The 16,825-nt window shown below is 45.3% G+C and overlaps 1 protein-coding gene across 3 annotated transcripts in view; it reads right to left on the reverse strand.

Annotated features, from left to right (window-relative positions):
* Window positions 1–16,825, reverse strand: part of Ank3 (ankyrin 3) — a 316,865-nt gene that overhangs the window by 85,129 nt on the left and 214,911 nt on the right. For 2 of the 3 annotated variants that reach the window (XM_028780244.1, XM_028780243.1), the window contains exons 1-3: window positions 9,440–10,110; window positions 7,900–8,023; window positions 3,348–3,450 (exon numbers count right to left, since the gene is read on the reverse strand). In XM_028780244.1, the coding sequence (XP_028636077.1) occupies window positions 3,348–3,450; window positions 7,900–8,023; window positions 9,440–9,455 (243 nt within the window). In that variant the 5' untranslated portion in view covers window positions 9,456–10,110. Of the gene's footprint in view, window positions 1–3,347; window positions 3,451–7,899; window positions 8,024–9,439; window positions 10,111–16,825 lie in introns of those variants that run through there. The other variant, XM_028780242.1, reaches the window with a different exon arrangement.

A 16,825-nucleotide genomic window follows, 5' to 3' on the forward strand; every position in this document is an offset into this window, starting at 1 on the left:
GTCATACATGTATACTAACACCAAGTCTTGGGTCTCAGTGGAAAAACATTGAAACAGATGGCTATAAGCTAATGTAAACAGGCAGCTTTTGTGGAAATTTACAAGCCTGAGTAGTCATAGACCTTGTAAATAGGTAGCCTTGGCAGACAATACCAACTTAGATAAGGACAAGCGAGTCATAGGGAGTCATAGTGACTTGTCCCCTGAACCTTCACCCAGCCAGTACCCGGTTCTGAAGATATCTGTATTCCCCCTGAACACCCACACTCCAGTCCCATCCCCTTCCCCACATCCTGCCTTTCTGTGTTTATAACCCCTGTGTGAATGAATTACGATTTGAGAAAAAATAAATTATAAAAAAAAAAAACTATATAAAAAAAGAAAGCTTAAAAAAAAAAGAAAACCACAAAAAAAATGCTGTCTTTTATAAGTTGCCTTAGTTGCAGTGTACCTTCATAGTACTAGAAGGGTAATTTAGACATACTATGCATCCATACCCACAAAACAAAAAAACAATCCCCCCCACATCACATATACACTGTCAAATTTGCATTATTTGCTCTAGAGATGAACCATTGGGAAGTAAGTAGCTGGCTTAATTAATTCATTCCTTGAAAACTTGGTGACATGTTTGTTCCCCTATAACACAGAGACTCTCCTGCAGAACCTTGATTAAAACTCTCTTTTTCTTTTCTTTTTTCTTTTTTTTTTTTTTTTCTTTTTTTTTTTTTTAAGACAGGGTTTCTCTGTGTAGCCTTGGCTGTCCTGGAACTTGTGCTGTAGACCAGACTTCAGAGATCCAACCCTGTCTCCAGAGTCCTGGGATTAAAGGCATGTGCAACCTCTGCCCCTAAGACATTTTTTTAAAAAAATATTTATTTATTTTATGTATGTGAATACACTGTCTTCAGATATGCCAGAAGAGGGCATCAGATCCCATTACAGATGGTTGTGAGCTACCATGTGGTGGCTGGGAATTGAACTCAGGATCTCTGGAGGAGCAGTCAGTGCTCTTAACCCCTGAGCCATCTAAAATAGTTCTTAGTGACTCGCATTCACCCCAACATTGACTGAGTGGTCTTCACCGATAACCTAGTCAGTGAAGAAAACATCTTCTGATCTTTACAAGTCTTGCACTTTTGTTTGCTTTCTTTCCTCCTAAAGGCTCCTGGTGTGCTGTGGTCTCTTTGACTGATTGTAGAAAGGTAGAAATGTCTACATAGGTCAGTGGTTTTCGACCTGTGGGTCGTGACCCCTTTGGGGGTTCAACGATCCTTTCAAAGGGGTTATCCAAGACCATAGAGAACAGATATTTACATTATGATTCATAACAGTAGCAAGTTACAATTATGAAGTAGCAATGAAAGTAATTTTAAGATTGGTGGTTACCACACGGTATTAAGGGAGTCACGGTGTTAGGAAGGTTGAGAACCATGGCCATAGGTGTTTCTAAGACTGAAGCTTTGGGCCTTTCCTTTCTTTCTACAGATCATTAGTTCTGAGTTCATCCTTCTTGGTAACAGCTACCAACCAACCCATGGAAGTGAGGAACATTGAAAACACTTATTTTTGATTTATACTTTGATTCTCATTTGGCCATTGAGATTTCAAAAGCCCATGGGTGTCCTCTCTCTCTCTCTCTCTCTCTCTATCTCTCTCTCTCTCTCTCTCTCTCTCACCTGCTACTTGTGGATCAGATTTAAGCTCTCAGCTACTGCTCCAGCACCATGCCTGCCTGACTGCCTGCTGCCATGCTCCCAGCCATGATGGTCAAGGACTAACTCTCTGAAACTATAAGCAAGTTCTCAATTAAATGCTTTCTTTTATAAGTTGCCTTGACTATAGTGTCATGGTGCTGATGGTGGAAAAAAAATTCAGACCCTTGCTCTGAAACAAATGGCTAATAAGAAGTGATGCCACAGTTCTGTTTAATGAGTAGTGTACAATGGGTCTTGTATGAGTGTAAAGTTTTGTGAGGTTCCATTAAAGCACAGAGAATAACATCAATATATTGTCTAACTCCTCACGTAACTGGGAACGTGCAAAAACCAGGATGAGCATAGGAGGCTCTTCAGAAAGTCTCTACCAACAAGTGGTCACACCAGGCACCCAAGGGAGCCTAGGCGATTACTAGTTTATTACCATGGGCTGTCTCAGACTTCCACCCACCTAAAACCCATGACATAGGGCACGCCTAAAATCATTTTACAAGGGTTACTTTTCTTTAATGTCTGACACTGAAAAGCCTCTGTATTTCCCTCTGGAAGGCCTGCTTATTAAGAACGTTCTAACCAGTATAATGTAGCGTTCACTGCAGGTCATTGTGAAGTATGACACACACCCATAGGTGTGACATCAGCATGCCCAGACATGTGGGCGTATCCTAAAGGGCTGACCACCCATTGCTGAACTCTAGTTTGGGTGTGGGTAACTGTCATCACCTTGTGCTGTCAGAATCCACAAGCTACCTTCAAGTTGGTTTATAGTCTGTGCAGATTCATCAGCCACTGGGACCCTACTGTGATCCTTCAAAACCAGGCACTGTGTGGATCTCGACACTCTTCTAGAACCATTCTCAATCCGTGTGCAGCAGGACGGTGTCCCCAGGTCTTCTGACAGCATGCACTACCCAATCAACCATAAAACCAGAAAGGAGAAACTAAACAAGCAATGGATGGACCCGCAGAGATGCTGGGATAACAGAAACAAACAAACAAACAAACAAACACACCCTTGGGAAACCCTGAACTGAACAGACCCAAAGCAGGACTGATTGAGGACGGCTCGTCATACACTTCCAGTGGACACGCACACTTCAGTTAACAACCATTCATGTGAATAATGTCAGCCAACTGAACAGCAAATGCACTTGACTTAGAGACAAGGAAGGCGTAGGTGTCTTCTCTAAGATGCCGCAAGTTCCCCTCCGTGGGATACACAAAGGAGAGAGCCATTTCTGCTTATGGTACAGCTACTGGTTTTCTTTAACTGGCTAGTATCTGCAAATTTACAAACACTAAATCAAGAATAGCATAGATGATACATATACATATACATATATATATATATGTATATATAGATATGTATAGATATATACCTATATATATCTATATTAGATATAGGTATAGATATGTAGATTAGATTTAGATATAAATTAGATATATAGATTAGATATAGAGATATAGATTATATATAGATAAGACATAGATATAGATTATATATAGTTATAGACATAGATGATATAGATATACATGAATATGTAGATATAAAGGAATATATAGGTGATATAGATACACGTATAGACATAGACATAGATATCTGCTATTGTTACAGGACCGAGAGCTTACCTGCTCTTTGGATGGTACCAGAAGTTCCTCAATCATCATGCTGTCCCGTGCGTAGGAGCTTCTGTTCAAGGTGTAGGACCTATCCGAACTGAAGGAGCGGAGGCTGTTGTATTTACAGTCACCCATTCAACAGTGGGAGGTGACGATGGGATGAAAGAAAATAAAGGCATGCAACTTTAAGAACAGGCAAGATGGCTAAAAATACCAACAAATGTGCTTGTTTGTTTTTAAAGGAAAGGTATCAAAATTGAATTCTTTTGATGGTTTGAATTTCACAATTGAGACTTTAAAATTTGGCCAATTTGGGGTCAAATCTGAGATGAAACACATGGTGACTTTGGATATTCCACTATGGCACTGAACCAGCATGGCACTGAAGAGGACCTCTATCTGATAACACTAGTTCTTTTCTTTCTTTTTCTTTTATGATTTATTTATTTTATGTGCATTGGTGTTTTGTTTGCATGTATGTCAATGTGAGAATGTCGGATCCCCTGGAACTAGAGGACCAGACAGCTGTGGGCTGCCATGTGGTTGCTGGGAATTGAACCTGGGTCCTTTGGAAGCATAGCCAGTGCTCTTAACCACTGATCTCTCTGGTCCCAACAAGAATATTTTAGAGGAAGACTTTGTTAGAGCTGCCTCTTCCAGTCCAACTCTGCAGCATTTCACACTTAGCTGGGACTGTGTCTGCTGAGGTGGGCTCTGTGAGTGAGTCGTTGGAAATCAGCTAGGGCTTTGCAGACTAAGAGCTCTGGTTTGGAGCTGTCTCTCAAGGACGGTTTCAAGAGGGAAACGTCGCCACATGCATTGGTTGTGTTCCAGGAGACACTCACATACCCTGTATTCAAATCCTGCTTTTCCTTGGTTTGACTCTTTTCTTCTTTCTTCTAGCTACTCTCATCCTTTCTAGACTTTCCCACAGACTGTCCCTGAATTTTCCAGGGTACAGCCCACACTCTGCCTGTGTGGACCCTTAAACTGAAAGCCAGCAGATTATGAGGATGTGGGAAGATTATTCTAAGATATTATCTTGGTTAAGGCTCCATACATCCGTATATGTCCCGTGAAGCAGAGTTATCACTACTCTGAGTCTTGGGTTAATGGCTTTCTCATGATCCCCTGGGAAGAAAGAGGACGATGGCTTCGAGGAACGGCTCCAGTTTCCACTCACGCTACCCTACTTCACTGGCAGGTTTTCAGAACAGGATATTCTGTCACCTCTTTGTGACGAGGTTTCCCATCTAATCCTCCATGAAGCAGAGCTTCTGGATGGGAAAGAGCTGAGGTGAAGCATAGACTTGACTCCCCAGCCATGAACTATCTCCAACTCGTATGATATACACTGACCCCTTTTATCTTGGGGTCCTCATTGGTACAGGGAATGACCACCTTGGGAAATTAGTAGCTTGCTTCTAATATTACCCATTTACTGATAAAGTGAGTCTAAGCTGGAGTCATGGCAATGCCACCAGTTACCCAGTCAGATTTGGGTCTCGGCTTTCCCTTGTGCACATGTGCACATGCGAAGAGCACAAAGACTAGAACAAGAAGCGTATGCTCCCTTTGCACAGCGGGATTTCTCTCCCCAGTGCCTGCTGGCTGGAATATCATCAGCCGTTACACACATCCCTCTAAGGGCTACGCAGAGGCTGGGTCATTCCTTCAGGACCAGAGTCTCAGCTTTCTCCAAATCTCATGCTCATGGCTCTGACTCACAACTAACGTTCATTCCAAGGCTGTTACCAAACAAGCTTAGCAAATATTTACTGACTGTATCCAGCACCATTCAGGCGCGGAGGCGCTTCCCCAGCAAGCCATAGGGCTGCTGGGCCAAGCTGGTGCCATCTTTTGTTTCTTCCTCTCACTCCTCTTTCTAGACCCTGAGCTCTTCAGTACAGCGGACGCTTCACTTGAGCACAGCCTCCCTTCAACACTGTCCTTTTACTTTCTAAATCACACATTTCTTCAAATCAGGACTGGCATTCCATGATACGTCAGAGTTGGACCATAGTTGCATCGTATATCGGCAAACATTTCAAAGCTTTTTAGAGGGGTTACAGAATTGTAATCCATTCGGCTTTCAAATCTAAGCTTTGTGGACCCTTCGCCACCCGATTTGTCCGTGAGTGGCAGCTGCAGATCAGAGTTCAGACTTGGTCCTAGCCACAGAAATGCTTCAAGTTGTGATTCCTAAGGAAACCTAGCAAGCATCACCCCAACGCCCTGACTCACCACAATACGCTCAGGACCAGAAAAATGTTGATTATTTACATAAGGGCGTCTAGAAAGGGTTAAGTTGATCCGCTGTTGTCGTTTTGCTTTGCTTGGCTTTTTCAAGATTGGGTTTCTTTGTGTAGCCTTCCCTGGCTGTCCTGGAACATGCTCTGTGACCAGGCTGGCCTCAAACTCAGAGATCCACCCGCCTCTGCCTCCAGAGTGCTGGGATTAAAGGTGTGCGCTGCAACCAAGCAGCTTTCAGTTGGTTTTTGACTAAGGTCAGAGAGATTATTTGTAGCCATCGTTCTGATCTAAGTGTTAGATGCAGAGCCCGTTAGAAAATCATGCTTCCTTGAGCTAAAACATTATTAGGATGTCTAGGACAGCTCAAACAAGCAGCCACCAGCGAACAGACTGGATGTTTGCTTTAGAACCAACACTTACACTTAGGTCATGCATTCTACAAAACTTGTTAAGGGAAGGGTACTTCTTAAGTCTCCATTCACTATTATATCGGTAAGATTCCTTTTCATAGGTTTGTATTTTTTCCCTTTCCCAAGCATAACTGATTTACTAAAACAAAACAAATTTTTCTTTTTTTTTTTTTAAAAAAAGCACATTGCAGGCTAGCACAGCACAGCACAAATGTCAAAAAAAAAAAAAAAGGAAAAAAATGGCAATATGGGTTGGGGACAGGCAGAGGAACACTACAAAAGCACCACATTTCTTACCTTATCTTGGGACTATTTTAAAGTATTTTTTGAAAAAAAAAAAAGTAGAACCAGGAGAAACGGAATGTAAAAATAAAATCAGACAGGGGAAAAAAAAAAGAAAAAAAAAACAACTGTTACAGTTGAATGAATCACACAGTGAATGTCCCTTTAAATGTTACACTCAGAATAATTGACTTGATAATGCTCTAATGATATGCTTTAGAAACATTAAATTATTAATTATTTAAAGAGATAGCTATAAGCACATGCCATGAGAAATATTTGCCTCCGAGCATGAGTCGTCCATGTGAAAAAAACATGGCATATGCATAACAGCGATCGGTAATGGTTTAGTCAAAATCAGAGACAGGAAATCCTTAAAATTATCTTAAGGCAAAAAAAAAAATCACAAGAGGTTCATAGCTCACTGGGAGAGAATCATTAGAATTTTCTAGCAAGGAAGGAGAAAGAGGTTTGCTGTGGGAGTATAAATGGTATCCAATTCTATATAAAAGACAAAAAAAAAAAACAAAAAAAAAAATCAAGATCCTTGAAGGGCCTAGGCGTTTTAGTTATAACTTCTTAGAATCTGTGACTCAAATATTGTACATTTTAAAAGCTCCCCTCTCTCTTCTTGTGGGTGACACCTGCTCCGATCAGATTTGCAAGCCTTTTAGGAATGTATTTATAAAGAAAAACTTCTCCTGGCTCATGTTGAGATTCCGAAGAGAAGGCCTCACAGTATCTAAACTGGTTTCACTAACCACACTGGGAACAATCCCCAAGGTTTACTTTGTGGGACGTGCCATTTACTATTAGACAATGAAACTTTTTACAGTGGATTCCTAAACCAGAGGAAAATGTCCTCGGGGCTCTTGCTTAGAAGGTTTAATTATTAGCTTTAAAATAACTTGACAGTCAGCAAACACGCTGTTGAACCACACCAGGGGAAAAGAATTCCCAGCCTTTTGGACAAGGTCCTGTTCCTTCATACAGTGAGTGACTTTAAGTTAGGGCTTTCTCCCTTCAGTTGTACGGACTGAACTAGCGCCATTGCTGCCTATGACTCTTAATAAGTCACAGTCGCACCCCTAAAAGGCCTGTTGACCGATGCACTAATGGCACAACCTCAATTGCCTATGCATGGTGGAGTTTACATTTTGTTTTTATCATCCAGGGTGCTGCCTAGCAACCACGAATTAATTCCTCACTAACTGATGTAGCAAATGATCCGTATACAGATTTCTTACATATCGTATCTAGAAAGGTCTTCCAGTACGGAGCAAACTACTTTTGAAACATGAGACTCGGGTGGGTTTCCCCCATTTATCAGGGAGCTCAGGCGGTACCATGCTGGAAGCCAACCGCAGACAGGGAGAAGGAAAGAGCAAAGATTGACCTGTTCTAGCACACGAGAGAGACTACACACTGCAACCGACGAGAAAAAAAAAATAACAGACCTCGTGCCTGTGTGCACGCGCACGAGTGTGTGTTCACATCAAGAACATTCCGACAGGGTTCACACGGCAACCAAAGAGCACATTCTAGAGTCATGAAGGAGACGGGAATGATACTGGCTCATGACAGATCACAGTTGTCATCATCATTAAATACAGTACCTGGCAGAACGGGCTCCGAGACTGAAGCCCACGTAACCCTCGGCAGGCAGGGAGTCATCGCCCAGCTCCTTAAGGTCCTGTGGCCCCAGATACTTGTCAGTGTCCCCTGTGATGGCATCTTCACCTGCAGGTGGAGAACAAGCCAGTCAGAAGCCCTCCCTCTTGACTATGTGGCAATCAGGGAGCAAACTGACGCTCGAGGTCTTATCTCCTTCCCAGGCGACCCTGTAGGTTTTTTTTTTAACTGCCATACAGAAAGAAATAGTGAAGGGAGAGGTTAGCACCCCACTGCAAGCCCAGGTGGTGTTAATGATCAATGTAAGCATGACCCCTGCCCCCTCCCCGGCCCCCAGGTTCAGTCAGTTAGAGACATGGAGCTTGTCTATCCAGGTGAGTCCCCCCACCCCCTTATCACCTATGATGACGGCATCTTGTTTGAATGGACACAGCCTGCACAATGGGGCCTATGTCACTAATACTGTCCTTAAAGTGGGGGAAGGGAACGGTTTTATTTAGTTATTGACTTGTGTGCGTTAGTGTGCACATGCCAAAGTGCACCTGTGGAGGTTAGAGGACAACCGTGCGGCACGTTCTCTGCTTCCATTACGTAGGTTCCAGGATCAAACTTAGACAGGCTTAGCCAGTGCTTTTTAAACCAAATGAGCTATCTCACCTGCCTGGGAAAGAGACTGGTGGTTGTTCTTTAAACCAGTTTCCTCTTAGGATTTCAGACTGGGGCATATCTATTCTGAGTTTTGTGAGTTAATGGTGGGAACCATACCCGCCTGCCTGGGTGACCTCGGAGCACATTAATTTTGAACTGTTTCTCAACCACTCAGATTAACGAGTCGGCTCAGCTGGTCCCACTGCTTGAAGTCTACTTGCAAAGCAACTAACTCTGCCTTCTAAAGACTAGCCCTGAGCTAGGGGCTCCTGCAGCCAGAAAGGGGGAACCATCTGAACTGTGCTTCAACTATCCACACAAAGAGTTAATACATGCAAAATGTTCTTTCAAGCTCTGTGTGTGCCTAGTGAGCTCACACGGAAAACCACATTCCAAGAGCAACGGGGCAGGTTTTTCAATCTTTTGCCCTCTGGGATAGTTCCCATCCCTCCCAAAGTATGGCACAAACGGCGCAAAGTTCCCTCCACGTGGGTAAACCTGGTTTCTCTTTAAAATTACTTTTCTTCCCTTTTCAGATACAAGCTGGCTGGCCCAAAGAGATTGCAAATGTGTATACGCTAGTCAGAGGCAAGCGATTCACTGCTCACTTCTCCATTCACTGCCCCGTTTACGACTGCCATTCATTTCAACTCTCTCTCGAAACCACAGGAGCTCAACTTTTTAGCAACCAATCAGGGCTTGAAACACAACTGGCAACTACTTCTTTTTTTTTTTTTCAAATATAAAAAGCTAAACAGATCACCTTCTTGCTGCTACTCTGTATTGTTAAGTATTCGCAAGGGAGGGGTATATGCATATTTCTCCGGCAGAGACCAAACCAGCACCCACCAAGCAGGATTTAAAGAAAGATCTTACTGTGTGGCAATGCCATTTCCACCACGCTGGGTTGGGGAGTACTTTCCAGAGGCTTCCAGGAATTCCTTAAGCAGGGGTTTAGAGTAAGCCGTCCACACCAGCCCCAATCCACACGAGCCTGGTGTGGATCCAAACCCTTCCCTGGTCAGGTCCTCTTCACCAGGGCTGCAGCGGTTCCCTTAGCATCTCCGAGTCGTCGCAGGCAACTGAGCAACTATACATCATTCCTCACTTTTTAACTCCAAAGATTCCAAAAAAAAAAAAAAATCTCAGACCGAAACATTCAAAAAATTTTGTGTGGCAACACTTAAGAGCGAAGAACATCCTTCTGACCGCTCTACAGACATCCTTTCAAAGTGCCTTCTGATTGGATTAAGGACGCTCTGGCAAGCCTCTTGCAGGACCCAATGGTGACATAAATGCAAACCCAGGAGTTATTTGTATGTAAATATGAGGACTGCCCGGGTGTAGACTTTCAGTAACTTGATACCAGTGCAGCCCGAGTAGCTGGGACCCTCGCAAGTCCAGAGAGCCTGGGGCACTTGTGTAACTGGGAGACTTGGAGACCGGCTCTTCTCAAAAGTGAATGAAGAAACAGCCAAGCCAGGTAGAAGAAAAACAAACACAGGGAGAAAACAAAGAAGGGCCCGGAGCAGGAGTGGCCCGGAGCTGCAGGCAAACTTTCAACTTTGTTCTCGGCTGGGAACGCCGGGAGCCTCTGTTATTTATGGTCCCTGTCAGGTGGAAGGAGGGCAGGAAAGAAGGGAGGGCCTGCCCTTGGGTGGAGGTTGGGAAACTGCGGGGCCAGGGAGGCAACTGTGACACTAGATTCCCAGGGACACCGAGAGAGAGAAGAACATGAGCGGAGCTGTGGGACAGGCTTGGAGGTGTTCTGCTGGAATTGGGGCAAGAGTTCTCTCTATTCTTGAACAGGCTCAGGAAGTCTCTGTTAACTGCTTCTCACTCCTGAGAGGGTCCCCGAAGAGTGGGGTGACAGTGGCCAGGAGGAAGAGACTGGGCCCAAGAGAGGACCTTGCCACCTTCCTATTAAAAGGTCTCCTTTCTGAAACGTGGGGCCTGTCTTCTATGGAGAAGCGTCCTGCTTACGTGGGCAATGAGGAGATAGCCAGCTCTCTGCAGGTTCTACCCGGGTACGCCGGAGAGGCCATTTCAATGGCACCCTCTGATGTACACACCAGAATACCTGGGTGGGTAGTCTACGACGTTAACAAAGTGCTTTGCGCCCAGCATGTCTTTTTTTTTTTAAGTTTGTTCTTTAAATTTACTTTCCGAGAATTTTATGTGCACAACGCAATATGATCATATCCGCCGCCTCCCCTCCCCCGCCATTTTCCCATCCCAACACTTTCCTGTCCCCTCACAGTGTCTCTCCAAGGCAGCCAATAACTACAAGGATGTGAAGCCATCCAATGGAGCAGAAGCAACTTACCTGTAGCCACACCCCTGGCCACACCCCCAGTGAAGAGTGACTTTCCCTGACCAGCTGCTATCTATAGCCAATAGTTCTTCAGTTAGGGGTGGGGCCCCGATAAGCCCTTCCCTACCCATCCGTCCACCCTCTTGGCCTGTTACCTAAATACAGAGAGACTTGAGTCTGTAGGGGGCTTCTGGGGAGCAGAGCACTCTGGGATCACGAATGAGCCAATGGATATGACTCTTCAGTGTTAAGACGATCTGTTTTAATCTGCTCAGTCCGGCTGCAAGCCGCACGGAAACTACAAGAGTGGGAGGGAAGCCAGGCCTCGGGAAGGGAAATATCTGAATGCTAGACTGTTTTTTTTTTTTCCATATCTAAAAACCACAAGCCATCGTGTTTTGTAAGGCGTTTTACACCAGGTTTGCTTCCCACGAGCCTGGGATGTGGAGTGCCCCTCCCCCACTCCCCAGCACTCAGCACTCGGCTAGCCTTCCACCCCAGCCTGCCCATCGGTCAGGGTAGTTAGTTCCTTCACTCTCTGCAGATTCTTAAACTCTCAGACTTTGAGCCTGGGCAGGGTGGACGTTCTTTCTCACGTGACTAATTTCTTCCTTTCTCACTTTCTACTCACTATCTGAGAGGGGCGTTCCTACCCCCGGGGTGTCCTGGGCCTGTGCCTAGCCTCTCACGTGGCCTGGTGAGGTCTCTCAGGATGGATTGCATATTCGAAGTGCCCTATAGTTTTGGAATTGGTGATTAATAATGAATGAAGAGGTTCGTTGTGTGTTTTTATTTCCAAATCTGCATGCTACCGTGATTTAGTACTCTTCTGGGATGAAGCCTGATGGATGCTTTGTAAACCCACACGTCTATTTTCTTGTCTTTAGATTTCAGAATGGACACCATAAAACCATGAGAAGCCCTGGGTAGGGTTAGGGCGGGAGCTCTGGATACTGGTCAAAGATGAATCAGGATACGATGACCTGACCTCCGTGACGGTAAACATGCCCTCACAACTTAGCACAGTGTAAACATTTCCTTCGGAATGTAGAACTTATAAGTCAAGGTAAAATTACCATTTTGATTCACTTTGTACGGTAGGTGTTCTGGGTTCAGATTCCAGCTCTAGCGGTTATGAACAGAGACCCTTTAAAATGTCACTTAACATCTCTGAGTCACAGTTTGGACCACTCCGAAAGATGATTCTAAATAGGACTTCCCTACAACTTCCTGGAAATTTTAACTAAAACTTTGGGCAAAGTGATGACTTCACCCTGCTGGGACTTTTGCTCTGTAACAGGTTTTTGTATATAGCTACCATAAAGGCGAAATCAACAGACTCAGCACAGGTGTTACACGTCTATCCTACAAATAAATCATTAAACGGCAACAAAACTAAACTACCCACCTTTCCATGCAAAACATTCCATAATTATCCCCCAGCACAACGCCCTGTTATACTGAGGTCAGAGTGAGACGGACTGTATTGAATTTCATGACTGACTCTAATACTCTTTATAATAAAACAAAATTGGTCAGCATCAGCTGCTTCCCGGGTTCAGGTAGTTACAAGCCAGCAAAGGTAATGGTTTAATATTAAACTGTGTGGTTTAATATTTATATGTTATTATTAATATTTATATGCTACAAAAAACCCTAAGTGTTTCTGATACTGAAGTGCTCTTGTAAATATGTATAAAGCACCAAGGGCCCTAAATTTTCACTTCCCAAGAAGTGCCTGGTTCTGCACTTGATGGACAGCTTGAGAGCTTCAGTGAGAGCTAGGATTAATGGCTGGACCGTCCTGATATAAATAGGCTTGACCATGTTCTGGCAATGAGGCTGTTTGTCTCTCCAGTTACCCTCCCTACCCAGTCATCACCGGACTCTGTTGTCCTCTGCCTGTCTAAGCCTGTGACCAGAGCCCTTACTTGAATCTGCTTGCCTAGAGTTTAGACCAGTAAAATCCCGGGAAGGTGGCTTTCAAGGGTCTCAAGGTTTGAGAGGAAGAAACCCCCGCAGGTTCTCTGTGAGCCTCTTGGAAATGCTTACCTGTCCCTGGCCAGTCTGATATAAGAAATGTGATTAACGTTAAACCATCACAGTCATAACGGTCGTGACGAGGCTTCAGGTGTATGTACAGCAAGGCAGAGGTTAGCGGGGGTGGGGGTGGGGGGAGAGGGGTCAGAGAAAGGAAGAGAGAAAAAGAGAGAGATGGAGAGAGAGAGAGAGAGAGAAGGAAGAGGAGGAAGAGGAGGAGGAGGTGGAGGAGGGAGGGAAGGAGACAGTGCTTGCCAGTTCTCTGCTGCTCTAGTCATCTTAGCTGAAGAACCCAACTTTGAATGACACCACCTCGCACACCTGGTCATGTGACTCCTGCCTCAGCCGCTTTCAGACGCTGCCTCATGAGTTCATGAGCAGCGAGGGCAATCCCTGAGCTCAGCCGGCCCACAACTGAGTGTAGGCACAGGCTGTTATTTTGTAACAGGTCACTAAGATGGAAATGAGAAAGGAGGTCCAGACACGGCGCTTGCCCAGCGTGTCACTGGCTGCTCCTCAGCTGTGATCACAGGATGAGTACAGACAAGGACCTCAAGCAAGAGGGGTGGCTGATTCCATCATGTGAGCTCCCATCATGCACTGCTGCCTTTCTGCCTTTCTAAGCACTGATGTCTGGGCACCACTGATCTTATTACTAATGCATCTATGTCAGTATTCCACCAGCACGCAGGGAATGTTTTCAAGACAACTCAAACCTCGGAACAACTGTGGTCCCTCAAGTGATCCTATCACTGGCTGCCATCATTTCACTACCATGCCCAGACACCCCACCCCCCTCCCCATGCCTGAATGGAGAGGAGACTCCCTGTGCTAGAGAGTTGTAAACTCTGTCTACCTGGAAAACAAGACAGAACAGCCTCAGCTACAAGGACAGAAAGAAAAAGAAACCGTGCTAAGTGATAGTTGGGGCTGTGGAGGGGCGAATGGGTGCATCTTATCTCCTTGGATCGTGTTAACCCATCCTGCATCCTACCTTTACCATGCCCTCAGTAACCCTTCCTACCCAGCAAGAAAGACACAGCTCTTGACCTAATGTAGCAAACAAATTTTCTGGCCCTAGGCTTGGCCTCTCCTCTCCCTCCCCTCCCTTCTCTCTCCTCCCCTCTCCTCCCCTCCCTCTTCTCTCCTCCCCTCTCCTCCCCTTCACTCCTCTCCTTTCTTTCTCCCCCTTTTCCCCTCTCCCCCACACTCTCCCCCTTCTCTTTCCTTTCCCTCCTCTCCTTCCCTGCCATCTTTCCCCCACCCCTCCTCCCTCCCCTCCATGTGTAACTTTCTTGTAACTTTTCCCACCTCCAGCTCACCACCACAAAACCCATTTGTTGCTTTTCTAGGGACTCGAAGTCCTTTCTCTATCTGCTCAGAGACCTACGTCCTGGAGGAACTCACTCAAAATAGCTAAACCAAACTATAGTTGGGTATTTTACTCAGAAAGGCTTAATTCTTGTCTTTCGAAATGCAGAATTGATGCCTGCCCCCCCCCCCCCAACCACCACCACCACCACCACCACCACCACCACCATCATCAAGAGACTGCTTTCTGTAACTTTAAAAGGTGAGATAGCACAAAGCCCCTCTAAGTAAACAATAGCCCTGAAGCCTCCAGATGCTTCCAGAGATCGAAAGCAGACAGATGAGAAACTACGAACGGTGTAATTTGCACAGCCCACTGATTAACCATGAGCTGACTGTTCTACACACCGGCACTTAGCAGTCAATCTTAGCTTCAGCTGAGCTTTAAAATGCGTGTGTTTTTTGTTTTGTTTTTATCACAGCAAAGAGAGACAATGAAAAGTGCTGAATGGTGAGCTGTTTTGCCATTAACAGATTTCACCACAAGACAGGAGGGTGCGATCAGATCACTTGAATCAATGCTTCGATTTATTGAGCATTTACTGTGTGCTGGGTGCTGTGCTTGGTGCTTTCTATAGTATCTCATGTAATTCTCTCCACCTACTAGCTCTGTGTCAGGACCTAGGGGACCACTTTGCAACATTGGAGGTAAGTAATCCAAGGCCACTGAGCATTTGAGAAAGATGGGCTATCAAAGGCTGGAGATTAGGTGCCAAGGCCCTTGTTCTGACTCCTCCGGTGTACTGTGGAGACTCAAAGTTCACTGAGCAAGTATTGCTGACAGTGGTGATAAGTCAAGCTCCCGGAAGGCCTCAAGTGTCTTGCCTTGTTCTCTGTGTGATCCCCAGAATAGTGCCCAGCACAACATGGGTGCTCAATAAATATTTGGAATGATTGACAGATCAGGTGTAGCCTCTGAAGAGGTAAGCTACAGCTCCAGAGTGGAGGGAGAGGAGACTTACTTTTCACCAAAACCTCCTGTACTTTGGGAATTTTGAACCATGTGTATTTATCACCTAGTCAAAAAAAAATGAATAAAGTCAATAAAACAAAACACGGTAACACATATCAATCATACAGGCTACATGTTCCATCCACCACAAACACATATGTGACAGACACAAGCCTGCCAGGCAGGCATCAGGGTGGACACAAGTACTAGGGGACATCCAAGCAAACATGGAGCGGAAGCTCTCCTGCCTCACTTGCTTCTGAAGGAAACGGGACACCCAGAGAGAAAGAATGCAGGAAGATGGAAACACACATTATTGCATGCCACTTTGAAAGCCGTATGCATCAGGAGGAATCTGGAAGTGTGTACTGGCCACAAATCCCCAAGTGACGCAGCAGGCCAGAGTTTGGAAATCCATTAAACTTAAGACATTTTACCAGTCAACACAGCCATCTGCCAGGCCTGTGGACTGTGCCAAATTAGATCTTTTTCCTAGGTGGGAATTCTGGAATCATGAATATATCAACTTCAGTAATAACAGCCTTCTGTCAAGTTGCAACGTTTCTTACTGTTTCATTCAGCATACGCAGCGGGCTCTCTCGGTTGGCTATGATGTCGCCGGTCTGTCAACCAGCCACACTGACTATCCAGGTGGCAGAGCCGACTACTGTCCTGAAGGTACCCAGTCTCCAATACAGAGGGGCCAGGACACAGAGCGTGGTATGGAACCACACTGCCACTGTCCAGTGCTATCCATCTGACAGACTGAGCACACTTTACATCGTGTGTGCTTCATTTAACCCCCGATCCTTTTTTTTTGTTTAACAAAACACTTGTTTTTATTTATTTAATGCCTGTATGTGTATATCACGAGTGTGAGGGGATCTCTGGAGTTCAGAAGAGGCAGTTGGCTACAGGTGGGTGTGAGCCATGCGATCTGAGTGGTGGCAACTGAACTCAGGTCCTCTAGAAGAGCAGAAAGGATTCTTAACCATGGAGCCATCTCTCCAGCCCCGCCCTGACAGACCCGTTTATGAGTGACAAGTAAATGAATTAGCTCACCTCTTAAAGCTCTCATGTCGAGCCGTGGGCAGAGTTTGGGCTGGAATAGTCACTCAATCCTTAACTCTATGTATTCAATGGCAGAGGGGAAACAAGAAAACTGCACGTCACCCACGGGTGCTCAAAGGAAGGTGCCACATCTGACGAAGAAGTTTGCCCAGGTTGAATGTGGGTGTGTCCATGAAGAAGGCAGTGAGGAGCTGACCTCTCCAGGCTAGAGAGCCCAGCACAGGATGGCAAGTATGGGCGTGTCCCGAGGACCTTGAGTGGCAAGCAGATGGACAACACGGGCAACTGGGCAGGGAAACACTGGTTGAGCCATAGTTTAAGGTCTCTGGACTTGGGTTTTAGAGTAATTATTGCTACCAGGCAACGTCCATCCATTGGCACACGTGCAGTTATTTTGTTGAGACATTTCTCTTTTTAGACTGAAAATTTAGTTTTCCCCCACCCCACGCTGTTCTCATCTGCCCTGCTCACTTGGACCAATTCTAACAGAGGCAGAAACAGGATGGAGGCTGGT

The sequence above is a fragment of the Grammomys surdaster genome, unplaced genomic scaffold (assembly GCF_004785775.1).
Source record: "Grammomys surdaster isolate TR1022 unplaced genomic scaffold, NIH_TR_1.0 367, whole genome shotgun sequence".
NCBI classification, from domain to species: Eukaryota; Metazoa; Chordata; class Mammalia; order Rodentia; family Muridae; genus Grammomys; species Grammomys surdaster.